This window comes from Aspergillus pseudonomiae (genome assembly GCF_009193645.1).
Source record: "Aspergillus pseudonomiae strain CBS 119388 unplaced genomic scaffold BDV37scaffold_26, whole genome shotgun sequence".
Lineage (NCBI taxonomy): Eukaryota > Fungi > Ascomycota > Eurotiomycetes > Eurotiales > Aspergillaceae > Aspergillus > Aspergillus pseudonomiae.
The window spans coordinates 160,604-187,840 of NW_022476018.1; the positions used below are offsets into that span (position 1 = coordinate 160,604).

General features: G+C 48.1%; 9 protein-coding genes across 9 annotated transcripts; 4 read left to right on the top strand and 5 right to left on the bottom strand.

The window, feature by feature from the left end:
- Positions 1-3,565: 3,565 nt before the first annotated feature.
- BDV37DRAFT_270979 (tyrosinase family protein) lies at positions 3,566-4,762 on the bottom strand (the record flags this gene model as incomplete). The annotated part of the gene is made up of 5 exons (XM_032084647.1): positions 3,566-3,844; positions 3,908-4,229; positions 4,285-4,370; positions 4,424-4,693; positions 4,724-4,762. 5 exons carry the CDS (start codon positions 4,760-4,762, stop codon positions 3,566-3,568), a joined length of 996 nt encoding a protein of 331 aa, XP_031942329.1.
- A 3,774-nt stretch (positions 4,763-8,536) lies between these two features.
- Positions 8,537-9,210, top strand: BDV37DRAFT_101325 (uncharacterized protein). Its single transcript, XM_032078185.1, has 2 exons — positions 8,537-8,928; positions 8,981-9,210. The coding sequence occupies exons 1-2, from the start codon at positions 8,628-8,630 to the stop codon at positions 9,166-9,168; spliced, it is 489 nt and encodes a 162-aa protein (XP_031942330.1). The 5' UTR covers positions 8,537-8,627; the 3' UTR covers positions 9,169-9,210.
- Positions 9,211-11,051: 1,841 nt separating this feature from the next.
- On the top strand, positions 11,052-13,188 carry BDV37DRAFT_246243 (uncharacterized protein). The gene is made up of 3 exons (XM_032081736.1): positions 11,052-11,548; positions 11,609-11,665; positions 11,734-13,188. Exons 1-3 carry the CDS (start codon positions 11,162-11,164, stop codon positions 13,030-13,032), a joined length of 1,743 nt encoding a protein of 580 aa, XP_031942331.1. The 5' UTR covers positions 11,052-11,161; the 3' UTR covers positions 13,033-13,188.
- A 145-nt stretch (positions 13,189-13,333) lies between these two features.
- BDV37DRAFT_282247 (uncharacterized protein) lies at positions 13,334-13,861 on the bottom strand (the record flags this gene model as incomplete). Its single annotated transcript, XM_032086997.1, has 2 exons — positions 13,334-13,469; positions 13,521-13,861. The coding sequence occupies 2 exons, from the start codon at positions 13,859-13,861 to the stop codon at positions 13,334-13,336; spliced, it is 477 nt and encodes a 158-aa protein (XP_031942332.1).
- Positions 13,862-14,826: 965 nt separating this feature from the next.
- BDV37DRAFT_293393 (glycoside hydrolase family 78 protein) lies at positions 14,827-17,424 on the bottom strand (the record flags this gene model as incomplete). The annotated part of the gene is made up of 1 exon (XM_032089402.1): positions 14,827-17,424. The coding sequence occupies one exon, from the start codon at positions 17,422-17,424 to the stop codon at positions 14,827-14,829; it is 2,598 nt and encodes an 865-aa protein (XP_031942333.1).
- A 1,436-nt stretch (positions 17,425-18,860) lies between these two features.
- On the top strand, positions 18,861-20,812 carry BDV37DRAFT_270982 (glycosyl hydrolase family 43 protein; the record flags this gene model as incomplete). The annotated part of the gene is made up of 10 exons (XM_032084648.1): positions 18,861-18,926; positions 18,982-19,042; positions 19,106-19,197; positions 19,264-19,475; positions 19,539-19,626; positions 19,686-19,830; positions 19,932-20,088; positions 20,142-20,232; positions 20,306-20,720; positions 20,778-20,812. 10 exons carry the CDS (start codon positions 18,861-18,863, stop codon positions 20,810-20,812), a joined length of 1,362 nt encoding a protein of 453 aa, XP_031942334.1.
- BDV37DRAFT_246244 (putative alanine--tRNA ligase) lies at positions 20,430-21,613 on the bottom strand (the record flags this gene model as incomplete). Its single annotated transcript, XM_032081737.1, has 1 exon — positions 20,430-21,613. A coding segment is annotated over exon 1 (595 nt), but the record flags the coding sequence as incomplete, so codon positions are not given.
- A 1,746-nt stretch (positions 21,614-23,359) lies between these two features.
- Positions 23,360-25,468, top strand: BDV37DRAFT_282251 (amino acid permease/ SLC12A domain-containing protein; the record flags this gene model as incomplete). Its single annotated transcript, XM_032086998.1, has 7 exons — positions 23,360-23,512; positions 23,648-23,847; positions 23,914-23,961; positions 24,018-24,151; positions 24,216-24,397; positions 24,446-25,144; positions 25,229-25,468. The coding sequence occupies 7 exons, from the start codon at positions 23,360-23,362 to the stop codon at positions 25,466-25,468; spliced, it is 1,656 nt and encodes a 551-aa protein (XP_031942336.1).
- Positions 25,469-25,719: 251 nt separating this feature from the next.
- BDV37DRAFT_293398 (alpha-hydroxy acid oxidase) lies at positions 25,720-26,945 on the bottom strand (the record flags this gene model as incomplete). The annotated part of the gene is made up of 7 exons (XM_032089403.1): positions 25,720-25,795; positions 25,845-25,921; positions 25,972-26,321; positions 26,376-26,528; positions 26,580-26,764; positions 26,822-26,877; positions 26,916-26,945. The coding sequence occupies 7 exons, from the start codon at positions 26,943-26,945 to the stop codon at positions 25,720-25,722; spliced, it is 927 nt and encodes a 308-aa protein (XP_031942337.1).
- Between the last annotated feature and the right edge of the window lie 292 nt (positions 26,946-27,237).

A 27,237-nucleotide genomic window follows, 5' to 3' on the forward strand; every position in this document is an offset into this window, starting at 1 on the left:
TTCTTATGGCTGCAGCTGGTAAAATTGCAAGTCGCCTCCTCGTACACACATATACCAACCGCATGATCGACAAGTGTAGGAAGAGTTGCTTGAAACTATAGTGGGACTTTTAAAAGCCCGGTAGCCACCATTCTTAGCATGCTACATCAGAGACTTGCTTCGAAAAAGGTGCTATGCAGGGTAGGCAACCTGTCAACTGTGTGAGGACAAATAGGCAAAAAGCCCAGTGAAGATCCAGTGTGTTAGAATAAAAAGAAGAACTGAACAGTGGTTTGTTCTTGCCGTATCTGAAGAGGAAGAATAGAACCCCTTATATGTAGAAACTATTCCCCTCTGGAATGTCGCGGAATGATACCTCATCCTAACCATTTCCCTATATAAGTGAAAGTATGGCGTAAGCAGGCACCTACTCGATCAAGAACTCTTCCAATTAAAAGGTCTCTACATTGACAAGGCCCACAACGGTATCTCAGGAATTTGAAAGAGTAATAGCGACCACCTATATTATGATTGAAACACTCGACAATATAGCAAGGGGATGTATGTAGATACTTGAGGTTTACCAAAGAATAGACCTCGAATGCCTTCATTGACAGCAGTCAATTGTGGTGGGCTTCACTCTGGACATTTCCATTGTAAATGATGGGTTGCTTTACTGGCTGGATAGGGCAGGCAGGGCTTTTATCAACCTGCAAGCATTTCATGCGAATCATGTCACTCTCACGTGTCTCGGCCGTGGAAAAGCAACTCTAGAAGAGACGTCAATAGGATTATGTCTCGTAGTCGGTCTGAATCATGATACAAGCAATGTGGAACGCTATGAAAGACTGAGCGAAAGTTATAGTACTTCCGGTCAGCCTTTTGAAAGTTACCCATTACTTATGAGCACCTAGCCCTGCGTATGTAGGGCCACACTTAGTGCTTTGTGCTTGAAACAGCCATTTTAAGACATAATCCCGGGGCAGTTGACTATTGCCGTTACATACTGTCATCCTAAGAATAGATTAATGAAAAGGCAAAAGTTCATTCGGGAACCGATGCAGGACCTTTAATCAGCTTATGATCTCAAAGGACCTCGACGACACTCTGCATCCGTACTCCACGTGAACAGTAAACACTGTTGGTTCCAACAATGAATCAACACGACACAGGTCCTCTGAACTCATCTTCCGATCCATGAAACATACCAGGAAGTGGTATATCTACCCCTGCACACTCAGCGATGACCCGTTGTATCGGACTAGTTTCAGAAGGGGAAAAAGCTATCAAAGTGATTGTTGGTCGCAGCATGTCTGGCAATGCCGATGATCACGTCTGGTTGGCTCATGACTGGTTGGTTTGGCGGAGGCTTCTTTTGTCCAATACTAGTTCATATTAGCATGATTGAAATGTTTTACATATGATTAGCTTGACGAACATGTATCGATATTCTTGTCTGTTTAACGCTGAATAACTTCCTCCATCATAAGATGCTTTGACCTCTACGAGCTTTTCGTAGTTTTGCAGTGACGTTCCTGAAAAGATACTTCTCTTCCTGTGTTCTGCCTCCATCGAACGCTTTCACATGAACATCTGGATTTCTGACTGTGAGTGGTATGAAATTGCCCACTCTGAGCTTACGGGACTTACGAGTTCCATTTGTTCGAAATGTCCCTGTCCACATCAAAGCGAGTTGTTGGTCACTGGCAAGGAATTTTTTGCTATCAACCGCTTTCGACATGACGATGTCTTTTTGGGTGATTCCTAAGAGTATGGAGACAGATTTCAGAACTAAAGATAGTAAAAAAGAAACCAGGCCTAAACAATGCAGCCGAACGGTAACTTGGGAGCTCTTGCGCAAGACCTAGTACTAGATGTAGGGGTAGAAGCAGCATTTTATAGCCATGATTCGATAGCAGACCGCTGTGGAAGAAAAGCTGGATATGGTCACACGAGCCCCTCTCACTGAGGTCGCATGCACAGGAGTGGGGTTACTAAGAAGGGTGTCTTTCCATTCTGAATATGGCATCTGCTATTCTGAAACTAAAGATGTGACCAGTCAATTGAACAATATAGGTGCCGTTATGTGCTTAGGAGCTCTCCTATGGGAGCTATGTGGTGGTCTAGGAGCAAACCATGTGGGATTCCAAATTTTAATCATCATTATATGTACCCAATGGTGGCATGAGTATGCCTACGCTACTCGTATTGGTTTAGCGACACCAATAAGCGATTACCCATTCTACACACTTGGTCTGCAGAATACGAAAGGAACTAGGACTGCAAGTCTAAAACCCATACCTATCCGTAACATCTACCGCTGTATAATTGTATATGCTTCCAACCTGCGTAGATGCCTTGTCTGCCACATACGCCTTTCTGACGATCCGACTAGTTGCCTAATCTCTAATGCAACGATATAGGCCAGAGGGCCATGTGGCTCCCTAGCTGGACGCCAGTGTAGAGGATAAATATCGTATCCAAGTATGAGGTTGGATAGGAAAGATTTAATATTAAACTAGTTCTAATAGCCCTCCAGCGGCGACATATACAAGATAATGGTATCTGATGTTTATTCACGTTATACGCCACTTCCAATAGGAATAATTGATATTGAAATAGCCGAAATTTAGAGAAGGATCCAAAGTAAATAGCTGGTGATGGCCAGCTAACGATTATTTACAGAACGACTTGCAGCTTTTGCATCGCGAGATAATATTAGCGAGATTTGTGTCTTATTAGTTGACTGAAAATGTAGGGCCGATACAGCCCGAGCTGATGTCTGCATACTTAGCTTCATTGTAGGAAATGTCGCCCAATAAAATCCAGAATATGGGGTGGTCGTGCTGGGCATGTGGGGGTCTCTAATGCACGGATGATGTTTCAACTCCATTCTTCAGACTGCAGCTCTCTGTGGTGTTGGGAGACAAATCTGCCATAGATAGACTCTGTGACAAGAGTTGCATGTAACGATCTTCTATATGGACTCTATGCGTTGTCCACATGTATCTCGGACATTGGAATCTATGTGGGCAGCTGTAGGCCCCGCCATGAGAAACCAGACATGGCTGTTGCCCGGTATACCTCAACCCATTTATCCAAAAGGCCTAACTGTCAGTATGAAGTGAATACCCTTATTATAATACCCTAGGTGAGAAAAGATAGACACACATCTTCCTGGTGAACATGTGAAATTTCACCTGAACTGTCGAAAGCAAGCCCAATGTGCTTTGGCATCCTTTTACTACCTCACCCTTTCGTGGAAATACAAGACAATATTTTCAATGCAGGACGATCTACATCACGACTTTTTGGGAAATGGAATAACCGGCGCGAAGCGAACACCTCAGCTACTGCCACTTTGCACTAATGATACACCGACGGAATTTACATGATAAATCTGGATACGGCTTAGGCGCAGGGTTAGGGCTTGCAGAAGGCTTTCTTGAGTAGCTGTCTTGGCAATTACCACAATTATTTACCCATTGGAGACTTGTCCTTATATAGCGGCTTCTTGCAATTCAACATTCTTAGTGGATGCTAAGTTCAATCGCCTAGAATTACCATGCATTTAGGCATAATAGACTTAGTCATACCCGTAGCAAAGGTATCCACCCTGAGTGTTCATCACCTGCCCAATAGTAACATTAGGCTTGATGTTGAAGGACGACAACTCATAGTGCAGGGTTGCATTCTGCCAGCCACCGGCAGGTTCAACATTGGCAGTATGGTTCAAGGTAGGACCACTGATATCGTAGAGACGGTTGATCGGATCCTCCTTCTGCCACTTCCACCAAACACGGTCAATGTACATATGATGCATGAAGAAGATCGGGTCACCGGGGGAGGACTTTATATCAGCCATCTAAAAGGTGACTTAGTTAGCAAGGGGTAAATACACTGCAAGGTTTCAGAAGTTAATACGCACCACACCGCCGATGTAGGTGTGCACACCCTTATGGGGAATGTTGGAAATGCAATCCCACCAGGGCGAGAAAGTGTTGTAAGCGTTACAGTTGTTGAGGGCGGTGCTGTTCGCATTGGCAATCGCGTTCTCGTTGTCCCATGCACGGCGCAGACAATAGTCGGTGTCTTCGTCGCCAGGACCAATGTGCAAGGTGTAGTTGGCGAAACGACCGTCGGTCACACAGAGGTCTGGTCCGGTACCGTTTCCGCCAAAGGCATCTGGTCCCCACATGGATGACTGCCACATATTACCACTGTCGGCATCCTTCTGTTCGTCCCACCATCTGTAACGCAGCTTAGTATACGGGAAATAGGCGAAAGCAAACATGGTGAACGTACGGTATGGGTCCAGTATAGTTGCACTCATCTCGGAGTAAGGTCTCGTAGATGTGCATGTAGTAGCGGTGCCACGGGAGGAATTGGCCCTTTCCACATAATGGTTAGATACAATGGTAAGGACAAGGAGGGGTCGACTTACAACATGGTGAATGATATCCGCATGTGCAGTATTGGTCATTCCACGGTGAAGAGCTTGAAGGTCACTGAACCGACTCGTAGTAGCCGTCAGCCCGGATTTGGCAGGTTTGTCCATCAGGCATTGTACAGCATCGAGAAATTTGTTCTGCTGGTTCGCAGTCAGATGACGCCACTCCTTACGGATGGTCATCCTCTCTTTGCTACAGCTACCGGTGAAGTACTCGGGGATTATCTGGCTGGCAGTTTCCCGTTTGTCAATGTTAGACGACACCTTTGGGAAAGCAGCAGCAGATACACTGACTGCCAGAGTCAGTGCTGCGCTGAAGATTGAATATTTCATGATGAAACTTGAATAGACAAATGGCTTAACGAGTGACAGGCGTCTGGGCACGCCGGGGTGATGAAGAGATCGAACGGGTGACAACTGTCAAGAACAAATATGGGTCATGTTAAATGCAATCAGAAGGAAGTATCGTCTGCTTTATACTTCCCCTTCCTAGCATTGCAAACTCCGAATGTCCTTTCAAATCTTCCATGCCCCATACCAGCGCGTTGCGGGCTTGGCATGGGAAACCACGATTGCAAGCCCTATATTTGGCATTGGTGTGGGTGGATGATGAATCGGACTCCATCCGGGAATCCACATTATCTCCGCTTGCGTATTTCGTAGTTGCGATATACACGGGTCAGGTTCAACTATCACTTCGCATGACCATTCATAAAAAATTGCTGCCAATGTGGGACTTGACTGGCATCGTTGCATCTCAAAGCGTTCATGTATTCGAATAGCTCCAATCCTACAATGAGATGTCAGCGTTTATTCCAAGAGCCGTAAGGATATGAACAGATTAATTCCAGATGAAACGTGTGGCTGAACTGTGGGTGCGATACGGGTACATACACTAAGAAACGGTACATGTACTAGCCAACCTTCCGCATCCATTGCTCTTTTCGATCGTGGTTCTATCCATGTCGTTAGTATCAAAGTATTACCATTGAGCCAGTATTTTAGTGGCGTTAGTGTGAGGCGTGCAGATAACGCGTTGACGGAGAGCTCCGTGCGTATACGAGTGGGTGGCTTTCTTGGCACATTGAAAAAATCGGAAGACGCGTGGCAGCATCAGGCTAAGATATATGGACGAGATTCCATGTAGATGATCATTTCCTTCTAGAGAATGACTACTGCGAGACGATTGCAGGGCTGAATTTTTCGAGAACGTCTCTTTGCAAGGCCAGAATGCTTATCTGGATTGATCAACAAACTGCGATCGGCGGATGGAACATCCCGATGCCGTCTACCATTGATGTTTGTATGTAATTGTGTTAACAACTTTCCAGCTAGCACAAAAATAATTCAAAAATTAATAATAAAAAGATAGATAGACGGATCATTAAAAAAAAGAAAGATTTTCGAGCAAGACCTATGATAAAGGCATATTCATGCTGGTGGCTTATGTCGTTGGTGTACCTTTAGACCTCAGTGTTCTGAAGGGAAAGATCGAACCTGTTCTATTCTTTGCGTACAATAGCGTAGAAAAGGACGGAATAAACATGGACGCGACGTTTGAGATAGATGAGATCGACGTAATCATCCGGTCCCACGGTTATGGATTGCCAAAGTACTTTTGAGCCGGACGAGGATACCGGATTAAGGCTCCTGGGGTTCAACCCACTCGGCATAAATCACCGACTTTCTTCGCGCCGGGCCGAACCCAAGCCCATCTCTTGGCAACTTCTTGATGCGCGATGAGGATCAAAGACAACATTCTGCTCGGTAGCATGTACAATGGGAGTTCTGAGGTCTTCTTACTGATATATTCCTCAGAGTGTGCTTTGCTAGTGAAATAACTCATAACAATAGATACAACGATATTGGTGTGGACATGTCGAAAACAGATATCTTGATATTTCATTCATGGAAATATATATGGTGCCCATGCAGATGATGGATCTGTTCTCTATATGTGATCATGATCACTTGAAGCTCATTCAGAACACAGATAAGCGGGAATAAAGCTTTCGGGATTGCCTATCCTTGATATTAATCATCTTGGCCATTTATTGTGTCATGTCTCCCTCAGGGACTTCGTTGCTAAACTAGCCTGTTGCATCCTGGTCACGTGGTGACTGTCTGCAATGAATTCGTGTCAGTAAGTGCCAAGGCCCTTCCAAAGCTTGCTTTGGTTAGAAGCTTTAGGCCAACTGTTTGTCTCGAATCCTAAAGGTCTGATACAGCCAACCCACATGTCCATTCTAATGCTCTCCTTGAACAATATGGGTACTGTTATGATACATCATTGTAGTCGTATAGATATCGGTGTGGATTTAGTGAAGACCGATCAAGTTGTATAGATCTGACTCTGCCTACAATCCTGGGGAACCAATTCGCGGCCCGATATATTCCAAACAATTCCAAGGCTCCGGAGTGCATAGTATTGCTCATCACACTGAGGCTCTGGCCCTATATCAATTTGGACAGCCCTTTATAGCGCATAGCTTCTTTATCCCTTTTTGTTCTAGTCTGTTAGATCATTTACAGAGGACTCGTTCTATACGAGCTGCCCAATCACAAAGAGATAGTTTATTACCCCCCACTGACGACCCACCAACATACTAGTAGCCTTGTAAGCTGGACTAGAAGGTATGCACCAAGGCTGTGGCTATTGGCAGTGTTAGTGGCAGTTTACCTGCAAGTCTGCAAATTCAGAGTTTGAATGGCAGTTGCAATTGTGCGGCATGGTCTTTTTTTGCGACTAGTTATGTGACTGGGTCATTCTCTTTCAGAACTTTCCCCGCGGTATAACTCTACGATGTTCATAGTAGAAATCCAACCCATACAGGGGCGAGACTTCTCCTTAACTGCCATATTAACTTCTTACCGAAAACACTGATACAGACCCGGTTTAGAAAGATACACCTCAAGATACTGCTCGATCCAGATCACAAGACCAACCATACACGTGATCGAACTGGGCCCACTTTATTACCAGAAAAGGCTGGATGTTTCCTGAAGCAGTAATCCTCAGCCACGACCTAACCCAAGGCGGCATACGCGTTGTCCAATCAAAGTGTCCTTGTTAATTGCAATCGTTAATTGGCAGGGTGAGTTGCCTGGTTGCTTTCCTTGTTTCTCAAGATAAATTTTGCTCCCCGAGCCCCAGATCTAAACCCCTTTGATTCCAACAATAACGGAAGTACTCCGGAGTAACTCTAGAGCCCCCATTTTCTCAGGATGTTATAGACCCAAGTCCCACCTCCATAAGTTGCGTTGGAATAGCGGTAATTTTGCCTGACCATTGGAAGGCTGATATAGTGGCTGTATATGGGGGAAAACATCCCAGAGGCTCCATTGAATGGGAGATATGGTTGGTGGGTGCGTATTCCCGACATCCAGGCTACCGATGATAGCGTGCCACCGTAAAAGATCATTATTAGCTGTTCAAGGTACCCTATTGAGACAAAGATATTTTTCTCAGGGCCGAATCTAAGGTCATGCATGGTGGTATGTATGTACCATACCGGTCTTGTCCTGATGTATAGTCGCCTGATGAATCTAGAATCCTTCGCCATAGTTGCCGATATAGGATCGATGTCGCCCCCAACCTAACATGTCTCAAATACTTACGCCTCCAGTCGGTACCTCCCAAGTTGCTAGCCGTCCAGTAGTAAATGGACCCGATATGTTACGGTGGCATATGAGTATACAATGGTGAGAAAGCTTTTGTGAAATAACACACCTCAACAATCCGCATACACGGATGTGGTCATCTCTATTGTTGATAGTTTGCGGTATGAATGGGAATTTTGAAGGCATACTACCCCAAGTATGTATCTTTACTCATGTGCAACTTGGGATAAGTTCATTCAGGATGCAACCAACGGGAATTCCAACTCGTACGTGGGGGCCGGGGATGGCACGGTATAGAGATTGTGGAGCTCCTCGGCGACCCGGATTGTATTCCAGAGTGAGATAGCCACGGGGAGACCCTTGAATCGGCAAAGCGGTCTTCCAGGGTCTCCATCCCTGAACACCAAATTAGCCGAACAAAGCGAGCATTGCCTCGCCCGAAATCTATATAAGGAATGCTGTAACCTCAGTATTGCTTGATATCTTCTCACTCACGAGGAATCTTACCTCATAGAAGCAATCACCTTCAATCTCTCCTCACACCTCATCCATTTATTCCAATTCGCACCGGGAAAAAATGTTCGTCAAGAAGGCATTCCTCAGCCTCGCCATGGCAATGGCACCTACGACTGTCCTTGCCCTCGACGACTTCTGGCTGGGATCCTACTCCGGCGAAGGCCTCGCCGGCACCTGGGGAAACCCTGGCTCGCTTGGTATGTGTTACTATACCATTGTCGGCAAGGGCGTGAACCAGTGTGATGCAACCCGACTGAACCCGTCGGATGGGTCGGGCGGCTGTCCTGGACAGAACGGCCACATGCCCAATTTCTGTCATATGGCTATTGCTGGCGCTGGCGTACCCAATGGCTATCAGCTCGGTATGTAATCTGAGAACTTCACGAGAAGGTTGTTTACTAAATGACGCTCTAGATCGCAACGGGGGGAACTGTCCGATGGATAATTCCCGCTCTGATGGAACATGGTACGCTGACGTGGTCGACACCAACAATGGCAACGCAAAGGTTGGCCGTTGTGTCTATGAGTTCTGGAAAGGCCCCAACTGTGCCTCTACCGGCAGCTTCCTGACTGAGACCTTTGTTCACTGCTACCAGGACTAAGTGAGGCGTTCACAGAAAACGGCATTGGTGTGGAGGGTTTGGGGGATTTGCTTAGATCTAGGTGTGGGAGCTGGGCCTTGTTGGTATGTACATGTACATACATACACCAAAAGCGATAGTAAATGTAAAATACAGTAATTGTACGCAATGCAAATGTCTTACTTTGGGCAATGGCGCTTTGCGACGGGGTCCTTCATACTAAAACAGGCGCCGACTTACTGTAGGAAATGTAAATGAGAAACTTGTCCGGAGATAATTAAGACCATGGATCCTGTATAGTATTCGATATAGGATAGTTAAGTTTGGTTTAAATGTAATCTTGTCAGAGGATTGGGGAGGATAAGCTAATGTATTGGAGGCAGAAAGTGCACCAGACTAGATTGAACTCCATCACGAAGTGAATTGACCGGTTCATCTTCTGTCGTACTCCTGTTACATGTTGGAGGTAGAATAGTATTGTTACTGAGATACTTTGGACATGAAATCAGCGATTGGTGAAAGCAATCCGAACGATTGATAATTTAAGTTGGCCCGAAGTATAAACCACATATGTATTCCCAGTGGTCCGGAGGTATTGGCCCATCGAGATCGTACAATATCCATGGCTAGGATGCAATGTATACTACTAGTAGTACCATATTATTGATCGATCAAAGCTTGTTGATTTTCTATGTAGTGTCCCGCTCGGCCCGGGCCGAACCACCAGTGCGAAATCGATGAAACGTCGCGACTACAAGTGTAACATGATAAACTTGCTCTGCTAAAGAGCTGTGAGAATTACTACATACTGTGTGATTTCTAACACGATCGGGTGCCATGATTGGATAATAGAATGGCAATCGTCCCATGAGTCGTTGCCACTTATGCCATTAGGATACCGAGATATCCCTCTCGAGTCTCCATCCATGTAGGCAAGGAGACCCTTTTGCTTCGTCACTGCCCCTCAGATGAGATAACTAATTGGTCCATCTATAATGAACGGACGGGGGGATACTTATTTGCTAGAGACCTAGGGAACATGGGCCCCGCATTCACGTTTTGAACAATCAATGAATGGCCACGACTGGAATCAAACAACGTCAGGACTGAGGGGTACAAGAGCATCGTATGACCCCACAATAGAGCTGGCGAGACGAACACAAGTCGGGCTTGGGGCGGGGTCTGAACCTTTACTTGTGATAAGAGTGCAGGGGTTATATGCATGTCTCAGTTCCGCCGAGGGAAAACTTTGCCACCTATTTGGAATTCGTTTTCGTCAAGCCGATGATTAGAGGGAAACTGACATTATGGAATAAAGTTCAATAATGATTTATTTTACATTGGGACCAATCTATCAGACTCCATGCTGCACGAATATACCCATTTCGGCGGCTAGTAGGTCTGAGGGTGATCAGTGCTATCGTATACCATGGAGAATTCAGAATACAAAGTAGGCTAATTTTGCTTTGTCTCCACCTTATAAATCTAGAGCACCTAGCCCATTTACGGGCTGCGATATATTTTCAAGATGGTAGGGATGTATGCTGTGACGGCCAATGATCCCTTTCAGTAGATAGGAGACTCCATGCGGGTCTAGTATTATGAGGAGGGATTATATACGATAGAATCAGCGTAGCGATGTTTCATCACCGTAATCTGCAGCACAAACCTGTTTCCCTAGGGGATATACCGGAGTTCGACGTCGTACTGACGAATTATAGAGTGGAAGGAGAGATTTCAGTTGACGGTATCGATCACACAATAGTATATTCCACATCGAGACCATGTCATTGTTATCCATGTTAACAGGAAAAGAGGAGTTAATGACGTCTGTAGTATGGGAAAAAGCCTGTGGAGATGGCAGCCGGATGTGTATAAAGGCAGCCTTCAAAACCCGAGTAGTCCTTCTCTTCAGGCAGTGATTCTCATGCTCAAGAAGAAGCCCTAGCACATCAGCAATTAAAAAACCTTTCCATTTCCGCATTGTCTATACTTGAAGGTTTGACACGGAAATATGGCTCTGGCGTACCCCGAAGGCGAGTGCTTCTTCAAGCGCTCCGCATTGAACTCCAGCAACAAGAACTTCTACCAAGCCGATCGTGCGGACCATTTCTATGGCCATTTCCTCCTTGAGTTCATTTGGAACGTGCCCAGTCACACCGGGGATGCCGCACGCAAGACTCGTAAGCACCCGCGTTCCACATACCACCTGAATGACCTGAGTTATTGGACGCCACCGCCGCTTATGAGGAAGACAAACGGTCCCTACATCGGAAGCTGGTCACAGCTGCCGTTCGTTTACGGGTCGCACTACTCTAAAGGGAAACAGCGCCGTATGCAGCATAATCTCTGCACAAATGTCGACCGGCTGCAGGCCCAGATGAAGGGTGGAGCTATGGAGGTGAGCCTCGCATGTGTCTCGTAATTTGGTGGCCATAACTTACTTACAGCCACTTTCTAGTCCTGGTTCATGATCATGCCGATGCCCAAGAGGCAGGAAGGCTGGGTCTTCATTGATGTCAGTACACCTGCTCCCAGTCACCTGTTGTTGATGCTAACTGCTGCACTTGCTTTGTATCTCAATAGCGCCTGACCAATATCCGAGGCATCTATATCCCAGTAGCACACCAAGCGTCTGAAGACCATCCGGAACTTTGCACATTTGTGCATGTCAACCTTGCTGCTGCAGACACCAATGTCAATATGTTTCATCACATGGGCAATGCGAAGAACCCCAAAACATTTTGGAAGCCGGTGACCCTGAAGAAGACACTCGGCCTGCCGGACTGGGGTAGCTTGACCGTGGGGTTCAATATCAACGGCCTTGTTAATCTTCTCTCACTGCCCCGCCAGCTACGTGCTCAAAATGCCTTCACCTCGAAGAATATCATTATTGTCGATAGTGATATTGTGGCAAGCCCAAAGCTCGAGCGAAGCTTTAACGACGACACAGACTTTGACTGGGCTCAGGTTGCCCGTGCAAACTTTGGCCTGAGTATCCAATGGAAGCCTGCCCCACAAAAGCAGGACTGGTTGGAGAACTTCTTGAAGAACTCTTTGACTATTGCTGTCGGCTTCATCCCCGGCATTGGGCCCATTGCGGCTATTGCGTTCCCGTTGATCTGGACGGCTATCGCTGACCCGGACTCATTCGTGGATACCTGGAGGAATCTCTGTCCCGGGGTGGATCTGCAGCTGAAGCTCCTGGAGGCTATCAAAGATAGCGCTAAGGAGACTCGGGAATACCTGCCAGATGGATGGGAGAAGACTGCCCTCGGTCCTAAGTTCCTCTCCCGTCCTCCTACCGGTGGAATGAAGGTAGCTGCTTTGGTTGCTGAACCCGGCAACGAACAGGTGGATCTGGATTCAGAGGCTCTTATCGCCAATGAACTAAAGGCCTTGATAGGCGAGTCTTCCGATGGACTTGGCAAGGCCTTGGATTCTGGGAGACCAGAGGACCAAATTGTCATCCTGGAGGCTGATATGGAGGTTGTTGGAGATGGTAAGGTCGAAGGAAATGACCACCGCCTGGATGACCAGGTAGGAGCGGAGCTCGTCCCCGATCAAGTGACTCTGGATGAGGTCGGCCCAGACATGAGCTTTAGACTGGCTGAGCAAGCCCTGAAAGAGACTGCGAGGTCAGAGGATGAAAGTGAGTGGAAGAAGCTCGTGGACAACGCCAAGGAGACAGCCAAGGATATAGCGTCCAAGCTGCCCAGCCTACCTGGAATAGGACACAAGGACAAAGGTTCCAGCAACGACAAGCAGAATGACACTACTGACGACCCCACTGTGAGCGATGGGCCCGTTAATGATTTCAACTGGATGGATGAATACTTCAAAGCCCTGTTTTCGGGCACTCTTCCACTTGAAGGACAGGCGTGAGATAGTGCACATGCTATTCCTGAGAACAGAAATACCCCAATGTTGACGGGGACTATGCAGTGACAGGACCGGATGTTTAACCATCGCTCCGCCCAACGGTAGTTTTCTTATAGTAGTTTAGTTACAAATGTTTATGACCTGCTTGCACTGATTGAACAAGACTATAATACTATGTGAGTTGAAACTGGTACGATGCAAATTTAGTTAAAACTAAACCTGCCTTTTATTAATTCTCGAGTAAAAGAATCAACGATGCCAATATAATGGCCAGGTGCTTCATATGGCCGTTGCTATCGACCACTCATGGGCCCCGTTTCCGGATAGAGAGGAAAGGGTCCCCTGCGACCTTGCCATTTTTGATATAGTCATAATATTGCCGGTTTACCTGGGCAAAAGAAAGAAATATTTGGTTCGCATCTTGTGATATGAGGACTCGGCTTCATACGTGAGTAATTGCCATTATAAAGTGGAAGTTGGATAAGACTCACTTTCCATTTAAAAGCATCTCAGCATCCCCAGGAAATTGTTTTAGCCACCCGACCATCTCCGCGGCCTCTTGCGCAGTGATTTTTGTATCTGTCGATACGCTTTGGTTCCGTTGTACTTTTTTGACCTCTAGAAGGGCTCGAAGGCTCCTCCCTAGCCGTGTCCATAAAGCCCCGTCGGTCCCCACGGTGTACGAGGCAGAATTAAACGTTGCCTTGAGTACAACACGCTTCATTGACCATTCAACACTGCGCGGCTTCAGCAGATTCGCAATGGCTTCGAGAAACAGTACAAGTGCCGCGTTTACATTGTTTTCATCATCTGCTCCATATTGAACACCCATCGCGTCTGGAAAAACCCATAGATGGGAGGGGCTTGTTGTGAGGATCATCAGTGTCCACTGTAATTTCATAGTCTGGGCAAATCTTTATCTCTGAGAGACAATTAAACAGCCGTGCATCTTTTGGCCTTGATCCCAAGGCTGGGGTGTTGGAGGTTCCACCCCACCCGCATCAGTACATAGCGTAATATCACACTTTTGACAATCAATTAAACTTGAGGAGGCTGGCTTGCATTGGCGTCAAGACCGCAGCAACGGATCTGCGCTCCGAGAAGGGGGTTGCCATGGCCGCGAGAAGTACGGCATTGACCCTCTACAATCACTCACAGGACCCGGGTAAGGGGATTTCGAGATGCGTGTACCCAACGACCGAGAGCAAGCTGTACGCATTTCTGTTGAAACTGTATGGTAGAAACCTGCGAGGCAACGCCGACAATGTGTCCACAATAGAAGAAAACGCTCATACGGACCTTATTACTGGATCGTAGTGGAAGGGAGTGTTATGTAGTCATATATTTAAGTTTTTATATACATTCAAGGGGCCACTGCCTGAGGAATACAGAATGTGGGAAGTCACTATAAGCGAGCACTCTATCACCATTTAATCTAGGATTAGCAAGTGAACACATGTAGCATTCACACTGATTCTTCACAATATCCCTGGCTCGTACGGTACGCGAGTGCTCAGGCTGTTGGTATTGAAATTTATGTCTTTTCCTTGCGGGTAATTCGAGATATGCAGTTCACAAGAGATGCAGGCTTTGGGCATTGTCATGGCCATCTACTATATGGATGTGGATATAAATAGCTATTTGGGATATGGATGGAAGAGATGAACTACAATTTGAATTCCCTGCTCTCGGCATAATGAATATTCACTGACCCTGACGGGGAATGCAGTACAAATATGGATAGCTAGGATGTTGTCCACCGCCATTCAGGTCCTAAAACTACTGGGACTGCTAGTACTACCTGGATGCTTGGAATTTATATTGCCCCGACCCAACCTCTCTCGTCACATTCCCATACGGCAATGTAATGACAGCGTTTGTGTTGGGTGGAACGGTGACCTCCAAGTCAAAGCTATCCCCATTCAGCTCCCACCTGGCACTGACTTCACCATAGGGACTGATAAAGCGAGACTTGGCACTGGTAATATTACCTCCCGGAACGGGCGCAATCTTTATCTTTTTCCACCCAGGCTCCGCAGGAGCAAGGCCCCCAATAACTTGGTGAATCCAATCCGCAACAGACCCAAAGGCATAGTGATTGAAACTTGTCATTTCGCCAGAGTTGACAGACCCATTCTGCAAGAGGCTGTCCCAGCGTTCCCACGTCGTAGTTCCATTCTGGACCACTTGATATAGCCACGACGGGACCTTTGTTTGAAGGAGCATGCTGTAGAAGTCGTCTGTAGCGCCAATCTCAGCCAAAGCAAATCCTAGGGGAGGGGTGCCCGCGAAGCCAGTGCCAACGAGGTAGTCATTGTCAGCGATTATGCTGCGCAGGGTATCACCGGCTGCGGATCGCTCCTCTTCGGTTGTAAAAAGGCCGAAGTGCAACCCCAAAGCATATGCTGTTTGAGTCTGGTTTGCCATCGCACCATCCGTCAGCCATGCCTTCCGGAACTCATCGACCAAGTTGGTGTGCTGTTCACGGTACTTTGTCGCCAAGTCATCATGGCCAAGGGCAGAGGAGATATTGACAAGAAGCTCGGTCATTCGCACTAAATAGGCGTCGGCAACAAGGTGGGTGGCCGTGGTGGCATCACCCGGGTTGTCTGGGGGTGACTTCGGGTCCAGCCAGTCCCCGTACTGAAAGCTGTCTCTATCCCAAAGGCCAGTATCTTCACGAGGGATACCAGTATCGATCCAGCCCCGGGCCTGCGCAAACTGCTCTGCGAGTATATCCAGGTCCCCATAAGCTTGATAATGGTTATATGGCCCAGCAACGGTGACATCGCCCCAGACAGCCGCAGCTCCCTGCTTCGAGTCTGCGTTTGGCGGAACAATAGGGACAAAGGGTGGTACACTCATTGATCCGTTTACCTGCATCTCAGACCAAACATCGCGGTGCCAGCTTCGCCAGAACCCAGCAGTATTGTAGAGATAATCAGCAGTAGGCCCAAAGGCATGTGCATCTCCAGTCCACCCCAATCTCTCATCGCGTTGCGGGCAATCCGTCGGGATAGAAATGAAGTTGCCTCTCATTGACCATAGGACGTTCTGGTGGAATTTATTGAGGAGCGCATGGGAGCAATCAAACCAGCCAGTGTGTTCCATGTCACTGTGCACAACGACGGCTGTGATGGAATTTCCGTCCAGCGGTGTCGATGTCTCCGGCCACCCGTCCACCTGTGCATACCGAAAGCCGTGCGTAGTGAACCGTGGCTCCCAAGTTTGGATACCATTGCCGTTCAGAATAAACGAGTCGGTGGCTTTGGCAAAGCGCAGTGGCCGAAGCGCAAGTTCACCATTTTCTAAGACTTCGGCATGATGGAAAGTGATGTTTGTGCCTCTCGGCCCGGATACCGAAATCCTAAGCCTACCAGCCACGTTCTGACCGAAATCGAGGAGCGTTTTGTTTGACGGGGACTTGAAGATTCTTTGAGGCTTAACCTCCTCAACCCTCCTGACTGGTGGGCCGTCAGGGGTAGTGAGCTTCCCTTTCAGTGCGGGCAATTTCTTGACTGCCAGCCAATTGGTACCGTTGAACGATCCCGAGGACCATCCAGCAATCCGGGCCTCAAGCCGTGAGTCGTAGGTCTCCCCGTTATAAATTTCAGAAGACACTGTGGGACCGGTATTTGCCTGCCAAGATGCATCGGTCGGGATCTCGAGTTTGGTACCATTTTCCAGCATAACAACAAGCAAGGAAAGAAGACCGATTGTGTCTCCGTAGTTATTCCTATACTGGTTACCAAAGCTAAGCATGCCAGAGAACCAGCCCTCTGCGACGGTAGCGCCGATTCCGTTGTTGCCTTGCTTGATAAGGTCGGTCACATCATAGGTATCGTAGACATGTCGATTATTGTATGATTGCCACCCGGGTGCCATAACGCGGTCGCCCACTGTTTGTCCGTTGATCTCAGCCTCATAGACCCCTAGTGCGGTGATATACAACCTTGCAGATTCGATTTCTTTGTCCACCGCAAATGACTTTCTAAAGTATATCGGACGCTTAGGTCCGTTCACTTCAGTCTCGCGGTCAGCAGCAATTGGGATTGCGCTACCCCAGTCCGTCTCGTTCAATAGCCCCGGCTCGACTGACGCCCAGTCAGACCATGGCGTAGAAGCTTGGTCCTGATTTCCATGGGCTCGTGCCCGGACTCTAGCCTCCTCGGCTGTCTCCAGAGCAGTGTCTGGCCATGGGACGAGAATGGAGTCGGACGAGTCAACAGAGAAAACCTGTGGCACGCCGTTTCGTAGTATCTCAATATCATAACCGGACTGTGTCCAGTTCGGTGCAACACCCTCGAATCGCCAAGAGATGCGAGGTTTGGACTCCGCAATTCCCAACGCTTCGCGGTGGTGCTCGAACGATAGCTGCGATATCGAGACTGCCATCCTTTCGAAAACAAAAAGACAAAGACTGGTTCAGGTCAGTCTCCACATAGGGATCCTATTGCCTGAAGACTACGAAGTGGGTATTATGATCACTGACAAGATCTGTGTTCAAATACCATTCCGAAACACACAGCAACCCTATATGACCGCATGATATTCACCCGACCACCGAAGGTCCCTGCCATCTAGCTACAGCAAATACTTCCTCCGCCATGCTCAGGGTACCTCTGGAGCCGTTCTCCAATAAACGCTGGGCCAATCGTTGTTCAACGCTTACCCTGATGCTCTTCATTTCACCTACATTTGACGACTCCTCCCAGGGGCGGCGGAATTTGCCGGCCTCCCTGCATGAATAATGTGGGGTATCAGTCACACAGTTCCCATCGTCCTGCGGGGAATCTGGGGAGCACCCGATGTGGACTGTCGATCATCAGACTTCCGAGTCAGAGACTTGTTCGTTACGGTCCGAGTTATCTTGGCCATCGGGGTGCATTGAGCCGAGGGGCGAGGCTGCCTCCCAATGGATTAGGTCGATTTATCGGACTTTCCGATCGCTCATAACAGGGCGTGTAGTTGAGACAGAAAGGGCAGGAGAGAGCGGAATGTGGAATTGGAGGAGCTCTGGCGCTTAAAGCCACCAGCCACCTTTCATTTACTTCTGAAATGTTTTCAATATTTACTTTACTGCCGACTACATCATGCAATATCTCAGCAGTACAGAAGTCACTTCTTTATTGGGATTCCGACATACTTGAAACCCTTTCATTGAACGAAAATAGGAAGCGTAGCTGTTGTCCGGCTTGCGTAGGACAGTGTTACGGCACTATTGATTGTTTCTTGTTTTACCATTTGGTCTGTTCCAACCCTGCAATGGTCCTATACATACCTGCGCATTATTTAATAGTGGGAGAGGAAGAGAAAGAATAGAGACGAGAGGAGAAAGCCACAGATATCGAGCTTGGTGGTGGCCTTTAGAAGGGCAACCTCCCAGTTCGGCTGAAACTTGTTACTGCATTAATGCGCGGAAAGAGAGCGAAGCTTTGTAAACTAAGCAACAAGTGATAACCTACATAATCTTGTACATAGGGTGCTTGCGTCACAAGGCATAGGAGTTCCATTCTTACTGCGTGAGCGGCGGTTATAGAAATTACCCTGGCCGGGCTTCGGTATGATTAACGGAGTCTGCTCCGTACCCGAGTCGGAAGGATTAGAGAGCTTGTCGGGTAATTCTGACACCCAGTCGTACCTTGTTGGTGGGCCATGATGCATCAGTCAGATCATCTAAGATAGATTGCAGCACAACCCCTCAATCTCGACTCCACTGTTGTCTTACCACTGCGCAGCCTGTTTAAATATTGCGTCGAAGCGCAGCTCCAAACGCAGTGCTTGATCTTGTTCTTGTCAGAGAGTCCACACAGATAGAAGTCGTCAAAGGTATGATTTTCGGCTTCTTAATCGCGGGCCTAGGCCAGGCAGCTGTGGCTGCAGCATCCTTACAAATCGTAAGCATTCAGTCGCGGCAGAGTTAGTATAGTTCTGATGCTAACTTAAGCATAGGTTCCTGGTGCTACGTGGACGGCGGCCGGCACCAACCAACATGTCCAGGCCCATGGTGGAGGTATAGCGCATACAAGCCATCTAGCTATCCTGTAACACCGAGTTTCATAATAATGGAAATCAGGGATTATCGAAGTCGATTCGACGTACTACTGGATTGGCGAGAACAAGCTGGACGGAAGCGCCTTTCAGTCCGTCAATTGCTACTCGAGCAAGGTAGGTGCCTACTAAAAAGGAGTTTACCAAAATGATTTACATTGCATCTAATACTCTCCACGACAGAACCTGGTGGAGTGGACATTTGTCGGAGAGCTCCTTTCCCGACAGAGCAGTGGAGACCTCGGCCCCGATCGCATCGTCGAGCGACCGAAGGTGATCTACAATGACGCCACATCCAAGTATGTACTGTGGATGCACATCGATAGCAGTGACTATGGCGAGGCAAAGACCGGTGTTGCAACATCTTCGAGCCTCTGTGGCACATATGAATATTTGTAAGTACACCTGTCCGCAACTCGCACTGCATCAGGCCCTGGGACTTATGGATGCGTATCCAGGGGTTCGTTCCAGCCTCTCGGATATCAATCGCGAGATATGGGTCTTTATAAGGATGATGACGGTACGGGATATCTTTTAACGGAGGATGTGAGTGACTAGTGGAGTTAAGGGAGACTTGCATATCAAGATAACTAAACACCTCTCAGCGTCCGAATGGTTTGAGGATCAACAAACTGACAGACGATTTCACCAACGTGACCGAAACGATTCATCTCTTCGCAGAACATGTGGAGGCCCCAGCTTTATACAAACAGGACGGAGTATACTTTTTATTTGGATCTCAGTTAACAGGTCATTCTTCCACCTCCCTTGTCCGAAAACCCATGTCGTTGGCTAACAGGTGATGTAGGATGGTGTACGTTATGACGTGTCGCCCAGCACAATGTGAGAAGTCCTGCTGACTAGTAGAGCAGCCAACAACGACAATAAATATGTTACTGCAACAAATCTCAGTGGGCCCTGGACAGACTGGGAGGACTTCGCGCCAAGTGGAGCCAACACGTTCGAGTCTCAAACGACGTTCATCCTGGGAGTCGGCGACTCTGTCATGTAAGCGGATCCAGCAAAATGCACTGTAAGACAGCATATTCTAATTTCCACAGGTACATGGGTGATCGATGGGATTCTTCGAATCTCATGAGATCGACTTACATTTGGCTCCCCTTGACAATTGAAGGCACCACTGCTAGACTGGTATTAAAGTCTCCCCTTGTCTAACAGGCTTTGGATATAATTTGAAATTCTAACGATGTCCATATTTGGATAGAATGACGAGACAGCCTGGGTACTACCACTTCACGGAACATGGTCCTCCGCCGGGGATGGATCCTCCTACGAAGCGGAGTCGTCCGACAATGCCCTTTCCAATGGTGCCAAGATTATTTCCTGCAGCGGCTGTTCTGGCGGAAAGTCTGTCGGCTACATTGGTGGCCCTGATGATGGAACGGTGGAAATTAGCAACATAGCTAGCGAGGCGTCAACAGAGACCACCATCCGTGTCCGGTATGCGAATGGAAACAACTCCCAGCGCTTCGCCAACGTCACGGTCAATGGTCAATCTCATGTGCTCGCGTTTCTGCCTTCTGGGAGTGGGAATACGCCGTTCACCTCGACCCTTCATACTGCTCTCGAGCAGGGCGACACAAACACCATCACGTTCAGTGCGTATGAGGAAGGATGGGGTAAGTTGTGTCCCTCCCTGTATGTTCATAAATAGCCAGCTAAACGGTATTGACTAGGTCCCGATCTTGATGAATTAGTTATCTCGGAGTAGACATTTGGAATGGTAGATGTTGGTGCAAGCGACAGAAAATATATTTCTTGAGATATAACCATGTGATCACACCCTACCCTAGGATGTGGCGATAATCGGAGATATTTTGATCTCGATTGCAATTCAAGTTCCTCTCTGTACGGTTGTGTATAGAACTGAAACTCATGTGGAGAAATGTGCCTAATCAATTCACGACGTAACTAACACGAGAGTTCCCCGACTTTCTCGAGATCTTCTTAACGCTAGTCGGTCCACACCGATCCGTAGTATCGACATGTGTTCCTCCACAGGGATAAACCTCGGTTCCAACAATGTTGACCACGCGGAATTTCTCCCCGGGCATCAGGCTCCGGTCGGGAATCAATCGTTCGAGACCCTTTTCCCGAAACATGGCTTCATCCCACCACTCAACCTGGACCGGTCGCTTGTCGGCGATATATTCATCTACCCGTTTCTGGATCGGCTCTTTCCACTTCCCTTCGATCAGACCTTGAAATTCACAGGATGCCGAGCCCGGAAAATGCGACGCTTTTAATTCATCAAAGTCCTTGACCTCCTTCTCTAGAAGATGCCTCACAGCAGCACCAAGGACATGGCCGGCGGTGTGAAGCCGCGAATGCAGCAGGCGCTTTTCGGCGTCGACTTCTTGTCGGACAGTCTCGCCCTGCGTAAACATGTGCGATACACCGTCGCCGAATCGGCCGAGGTGTAGGACCTGACCTTGTCCGGTCGCATCCATGCGCACAGCTGTCACCGTAAACGTGGTTCCTGCGGGTCCTGTCATCGTGCCCACGTCGGACGGCTGGCCGCCCCCTTGGGGGTGGAAGATTGTCTTTGCTGTGATGATGACATGGTCATCATCATTTCCCGCGGGGAATAGTTGGCGGTTAGGATCCTCTAGGTCATTGAAGCCATAGATTTTTGTGACAGGTGTGTCAAGGGAGAGCAGGTTCCAGTCGTGCTGGTAGGCGAGGAACGTCCGGCTAGACGCGGCCATTGTAATTTTGCGTGCGGAAGAATGTAGCCAAGAGTAGTCACAACCTGGGTTGCGGGGTTGGCCGAGTCTCGAGTTTTTGGGCACTGATTTCGTGGGTTGGCGGACGCGGGGAAGGAGAGAATACCCACTGGCCGCAACCGGAAGGGGAACTTGGTCCAATTTCACCTCGATTGAGTCCGAGACATCAATGTGGATGCTGTAATCAAAACTCGATGGAGAGAGACTAGAGACGTGGAAGGAAGGAGATTGCGACCTTTGTGGGGCCAGTCCGTCGCCAAGGCTGGGAAATGCAGTGGTGCCTCATAAAACCAGTTGGTTAGAAAGGAGCTAACAAAAGACCAGGACTCCAAGAGATCTTCACCGGTAGGTAACCGGCCCGGTGAGCATCATGAGTAGAATTGTGGGACTCACGCGGGGTAAATATGACAATCAGGGCTGTTCAACATCAAGGTTTGCTGTAAAGATGCCAGATACACGCAGAGGCGCTATTAAGCTTACCCCGGAGTACGATGTCATTGGCGTCTGAGCTTGGTGAGGTTGTCCTACATGTAGTAGAAGTGGAATACCTGTCCAAACGACTCGGTCGCCTCCGACTCGAGATCACTTGAAGAAAATGTCTAGGTGGTCATGTTATTGTATATGGGTAGCCTCGTACGATATGCTTTGGGTTCTCGCCATCTAAAAAGATCGTTACATCAACTATCATCCGCGTAGGGAGTAGATCAGATCTTGGTAACGTGATGGTTTAGCCCTACCCTTCGGAAGCATTGGCTCGAAGTAACAGACATGCAAGACGCGGGGTTGCAAAAGGCTTGTTCCCTGTGCCGAGTGCGGCGGGTACTTCCCGTAAATTACACCAAGAATGCTGCAAATGGACGGACTATACGAGGGTGCCAACCCGCAATCGACTTCCGGTTTGCTTCCCGGACCCATTTCCACGAAAGTCAGACAGTAATTATTATGATAAAATTGGAAAGCACAAGCAAAGATGTAGTCTCTGTCAATGTAATCAGCAATCCATTTTTTCCTCCAATAGATAGAAGCGAACCTACATATCAACGAGGAGAAATTGGCCGTTAGCAGACCGATTGCGGGAGGGATACTGCGGAAAACGGAGCGGAGTTGGTGGAGTAGGCAAAAGTGGACAACTGATCGAATTTACGGAGTATGGTCGGGAGCTCGTATAGCATTTCCCCGGATCTTGCAGTTGTGGATATCATATTCGGCTTCTTATTTGGGTAGCCTCCGCGATGTGGAGAGGAAATAGGTGGGCTTATATCCAATACCTCGTACGTAAACTGGGTATTGGGTAATGATGACAACTAAGAAATCAAGCCTGCTTGATAAGAGGGCACGAGATCTGCATATAGCCCTATTTCATTGTCATCCAATGGGGTAATATTATTGCTTCTATAGCTCCACATGCGTCTGTATGTATATTTGGACGTGGCCCACCCCCCAGTCAATGTATCCGACCCAGCTGCACTGGATATCTTGGATTCAGTCTTCACCTCACAATTGTACATAGCTGTGAAGCATATGGTATCACGATGACTAGCACGGAACAGGAAATCAAAGAAGGCCATGATGCTAAGAACCAACCGTCGAACACTGCCGATGCCTTGGCGGGGGATGTTGAGGAAGCAAATGGTAATACTCTTAAGAGGGCCCTCGAAGGCCGACACATACAAATGATCGCTATTGTAAGTTAATGTTGTCCCCATCGATGATTTCCCTACGTGCGATGAAGCTATCGATACGTATAGCAAGAATCCACTCTTGGCAGGGGATAGTCAACAAGGGTCGAACCGTACTAACTCATGGTTATCACTTACTAGGGCGGTGCAATCGGTGCAGGTCTGTTCGTTGGCTCAGGTGAAGCACTTGCAAATGGTGGCCCTGCCTCGGTCCTGATCGGGTATCTTGTCGTTGGGGTTCTGCTGCTGTGCACAATCATGTCTCTCGGAGAACTGGCCATCATGTATCCGATTAATGGAGCGTTTTACCAGTACAGCGCTCGGTTCATAGATCCTTGTTGGTTAGTGTTTGGCTCGTAACCCCACTGACTTACTTTTGTGATAACTAACAGGCCCGATCTATACAGGGGCTTTGCAATCGGTTGGGCGTATTCGCTAGGCTGGCTTGTCACTTTGTAAGCGTTTCTGCCTTACGATTTGCGTTTTCCAGGATTGACATATTTAAACGCAGACCCTTTGAGATCACCGCGGCCAGTTTGACAATCGAATACTGGAACTCGAGTTTAAACCCCGCAATCTTCGTCAGTATTTTCCTAATAGTGCTGGTCATAATTCAAGTATTTGGAGTACGTGGTTATGGAGAGGGTAAGTCATGCTCAAGCCCCATTCAAAAAGAAAATGAACCCCTGAACTCACAGCGCTGTTACAGTTGAATTCGTTCTTTCTATCATCAAGGTAATAGCCTGTATAGGATTGATTATTCTGGGGATCATCATCAACACGGGCGGTGTCCCTGGCAGCCCGCAAGGATACATTGGTGGGAAGTATTGGCGTGATCCAGGGGCCTTTGCAAACGGGTTTAAAGGGTTCTGCGCGGTGTTTGTGAATGCGGTAAGTAGAACAGCCCTCGGCCATATCTATGTACTGACCGTTGTCAAGGCTGTAGCTTTTAGCGGCACGGAATTGGTCGGTCTCGCAGCGGCGGAGACAAAACACCCCCAGAAATCCCTTCCCACGGCCACAAAGCAGGTCCTGTGGCGCGTAACGATATTCTACATTGTGAATCTCCTTATCGTCGGTCTCAATGTTCCATACAATAGCCCACAGTTGCTCGGTTCGGATGACGCAGCCAGCTCTGCGGGAGTCAACACCAACGCCAGTCCATTTGTGCTCGCCATTCAAGATGCTGGCATCCACGTCCTGCCCTCAATCATCAACGCCGTGGTCCTGATTGCCAGTCTGAGTGTGGCAAATTCATCTACATTCGCCTCAACAAGAACATTACAAGCCCTAGCAGCTGATGGAGGTGCCCCGTCATTTTTCGCCTATATCGACAAGGCCGGACGCCCACTAGCCCCAATTGCTCTTCAAGTGCTTTTCGGCTTCCTCGCATACCTCCAGTTCGCATCATCCGGGCTTACTGTATTCAATTGGCTCCTTGCTATTGCTGGTGTCTCAACCGTGATGATGAACCTGAGCATCAACGTCGCTCACCTCCGATTTCGTCTAGCTCTCAAGGCCCAGAATCGCAGCACGGACGAGATTCCATGGAAGTCCTCTTTGGGTACAGTGGGAAGCTCCATCGGCGCTTTTCTATCCGCCATATCTCTTATCGCAATGTTTTACTCTGCGCTATACGTAAGTTACACCTCTACAAAACCGAGTCTTTGTTCGCCGTAGCCATCCTCGTGAAAGATAAATGCTAAATCTGTCGATTAATAGGCACCGGGCGGAGACCCTCCTAGCGCATTCAATTTCTTCCAGCAGTATCTCGCTGGATTCATCGGCGTCTTCCTGATGATTTTCTGGAAACTGTGGAATCGGCAATGGTGGGTTTTGGTCCCGCTCCGCCAGATTGATTTAGACTCTGGCAGGCGGTTTATGGAAATGGAGCAGGATACTCCAGAGGAACCGGGAGACAATCTTCCCTGGTGGAAGAGGGCAAAACAGTCACTTTGCTGAGCGACTGTGCCGCGGTAAGATTTTCACGACGTACAATTTACAGCCGTGAATGATGTAAGAGCCGTCCCCCCAAGGACGTGACGATAGATGAGACGACGCTTGAGTCAGTGGATGATTTGTTTCGATGACACTAGTACTGAATCTTACTGGGATGGTTAGAGCATAGACAGCATCTCATTGATATGTGTATACTGCAAGTAGAAACGCAAATTTAATCGCTTCACGATTCCTATTACACGTTCCGTATATAGCTAGAGTTTGCAAATGACCCCAGAAGCGTCGACAGTAGCAAGATGACTTCGACTAATATCTTTAATACTTTTGCAACTGTACGAAGTGTCAGTATCCGCCCCTCAGAATCGGCCCACCAACTTACCCAGCTAAAGCCATTGTGACTTTCAATTCAGTGAGAAGAATCTGGATGGCGAGCTCTACGCCCTCTTTACCATTATACTAAATAGAATGTTAATGTCAATACACTGGTCACCAGATATTAAACATACCGCTAAGCCCCACAGAGGGACACGGCCCACAAAGCAATGTTGTGCCCCAAGAGCCAGGGCCTTAAAGATGTCTGATCCTCGCCGAATACCCCCGTCGATTGCGATCGGAATTCTCCCTTCCACGATCGGCGCACATTCACGGAGAACGTCGATTGTGGCAGGGACACCATCCAGCTGACGGCCTCCGTGATTTGAAATAATGATGCCGTCGACCCCGTGTTCGATAGCTAGAACGACATCCTCTGGGGTGTAGATACCTTTGGCCCAAATCTTCATATTGGTAATTGAGCGGAGCCTTGGGATTGCATCGGTCCATGTTATCTCGGTGTCTTCCATATTGTTAGGTTTATCTGCAGAGGTGATGGTGCGGGAAAGGAAAAACATACCGTACTCGATATCCGGACATTCCTCTCCCATCCCGAATGGCTTTGAAGGGTCTGGTGATAGATTAGGATACGCCATCCCATCAGGAAGTGCGAAGGTATTTCGATGCTCGTTATATCTAATCCCGAGCACAGAGCAGTCCACTGTAAGGAAAATTGCCTTGTACCCGGCAGCTAGAGAGAGTCAGTCTACTGTTGTCGCAAGTCGTGGAGAGCAGAGGGTACCTTCGGCACATTTAACAAGCTCTCCCTCGGGATGTGCTAGCTTATGCAAGGCGGTTGGAGAAAAGCCCAACGGGAAGGTGACTTTGGATCCAAATAGCTCCGCCGAAGTGTCTATCTCGGGGATCTTTACGAGGACACGGGGACGGATCTTGTACCGATCGAAGGCAGTCATGTTGTCACGCGGACTGGAAGGTTAGTTATTCTTGATGATCGTACCACTATTTACTTTGGTACAAGCCTACCTAATCATGTCCGTGGCTCCATCATTATAATACTCGCGGTATACCTTGGGTAGTTTCTGCTTGCCTCACGTTGGAGATCAACGATAGAAAGCACATTTTTGTCGACAACAGGAGGAACACTCATTGTTGATTGTGTTCATATACCAGATGGAACGTGGGTTGTGCGTAGATTAGCACTGGCCTGTGAGCCTATATAATCATTCCAGATACATGCATTGCGGTGCACTCGGAGGAGCACCAGGATAACACCGTTCAATCATAGCGTATGGCGCCAAGGGAAGGACAGTCCGACGAAGACCCCGATCCCTGAAAGTCCAGAAGCGCCAATGAGTACTACATGTGGCAGGCGTTTCTCGGGTGATCGCTATGAAGGGCGTCGACATGTTTCCGTATACAATCCGTTAGATCGTGGCACG

What these genes read in the sequence shown, in the direction of transcription:
- BDV37DRAFT_101325 (XM_032078185.1), top strand. Translation starts at nt 8,628, where the DNA reads ATGTTCGTCAAGAAGGCATTCCTCAGCCTCGCCATGGCAATGGCACCT. An exon ending in ACCCAATGGCTATCAGCTCG is followed by an intron (nt 8,929 to 8,980) that starts GTATGTAATCTG and finishes ATGACGCTCTAG; the next exon opens with ATCGCAACGGGGGGAACTGT.
- BDV37DRAFT_246243 (XM_032081736.1), top strand. Translation starts at nt 11,162, where the DNA reads ATGGCTCTGGCGTACCCCGAAGGCGAGTGCTTCTTCAAGCGCTCCGCA. An exon ending in TGAAGGGTGGAGCTATGGAG is followed by an intron (nt 11,549 to 11,608) that starts GTGAGCCTCGCA and finishes GCCACTTTCTAG; the next exon opens with TCCTGGTTCATGATCATGCC. An exon ending in AAGGCTGGGTCTTCATTGAT is followed by an intron (nt 11,666 to 11,733) that starts GTCAGTACACCT and finishes GTATCTCAATAG; the next exon opens with CGCCTGACCAATATCCGAGG.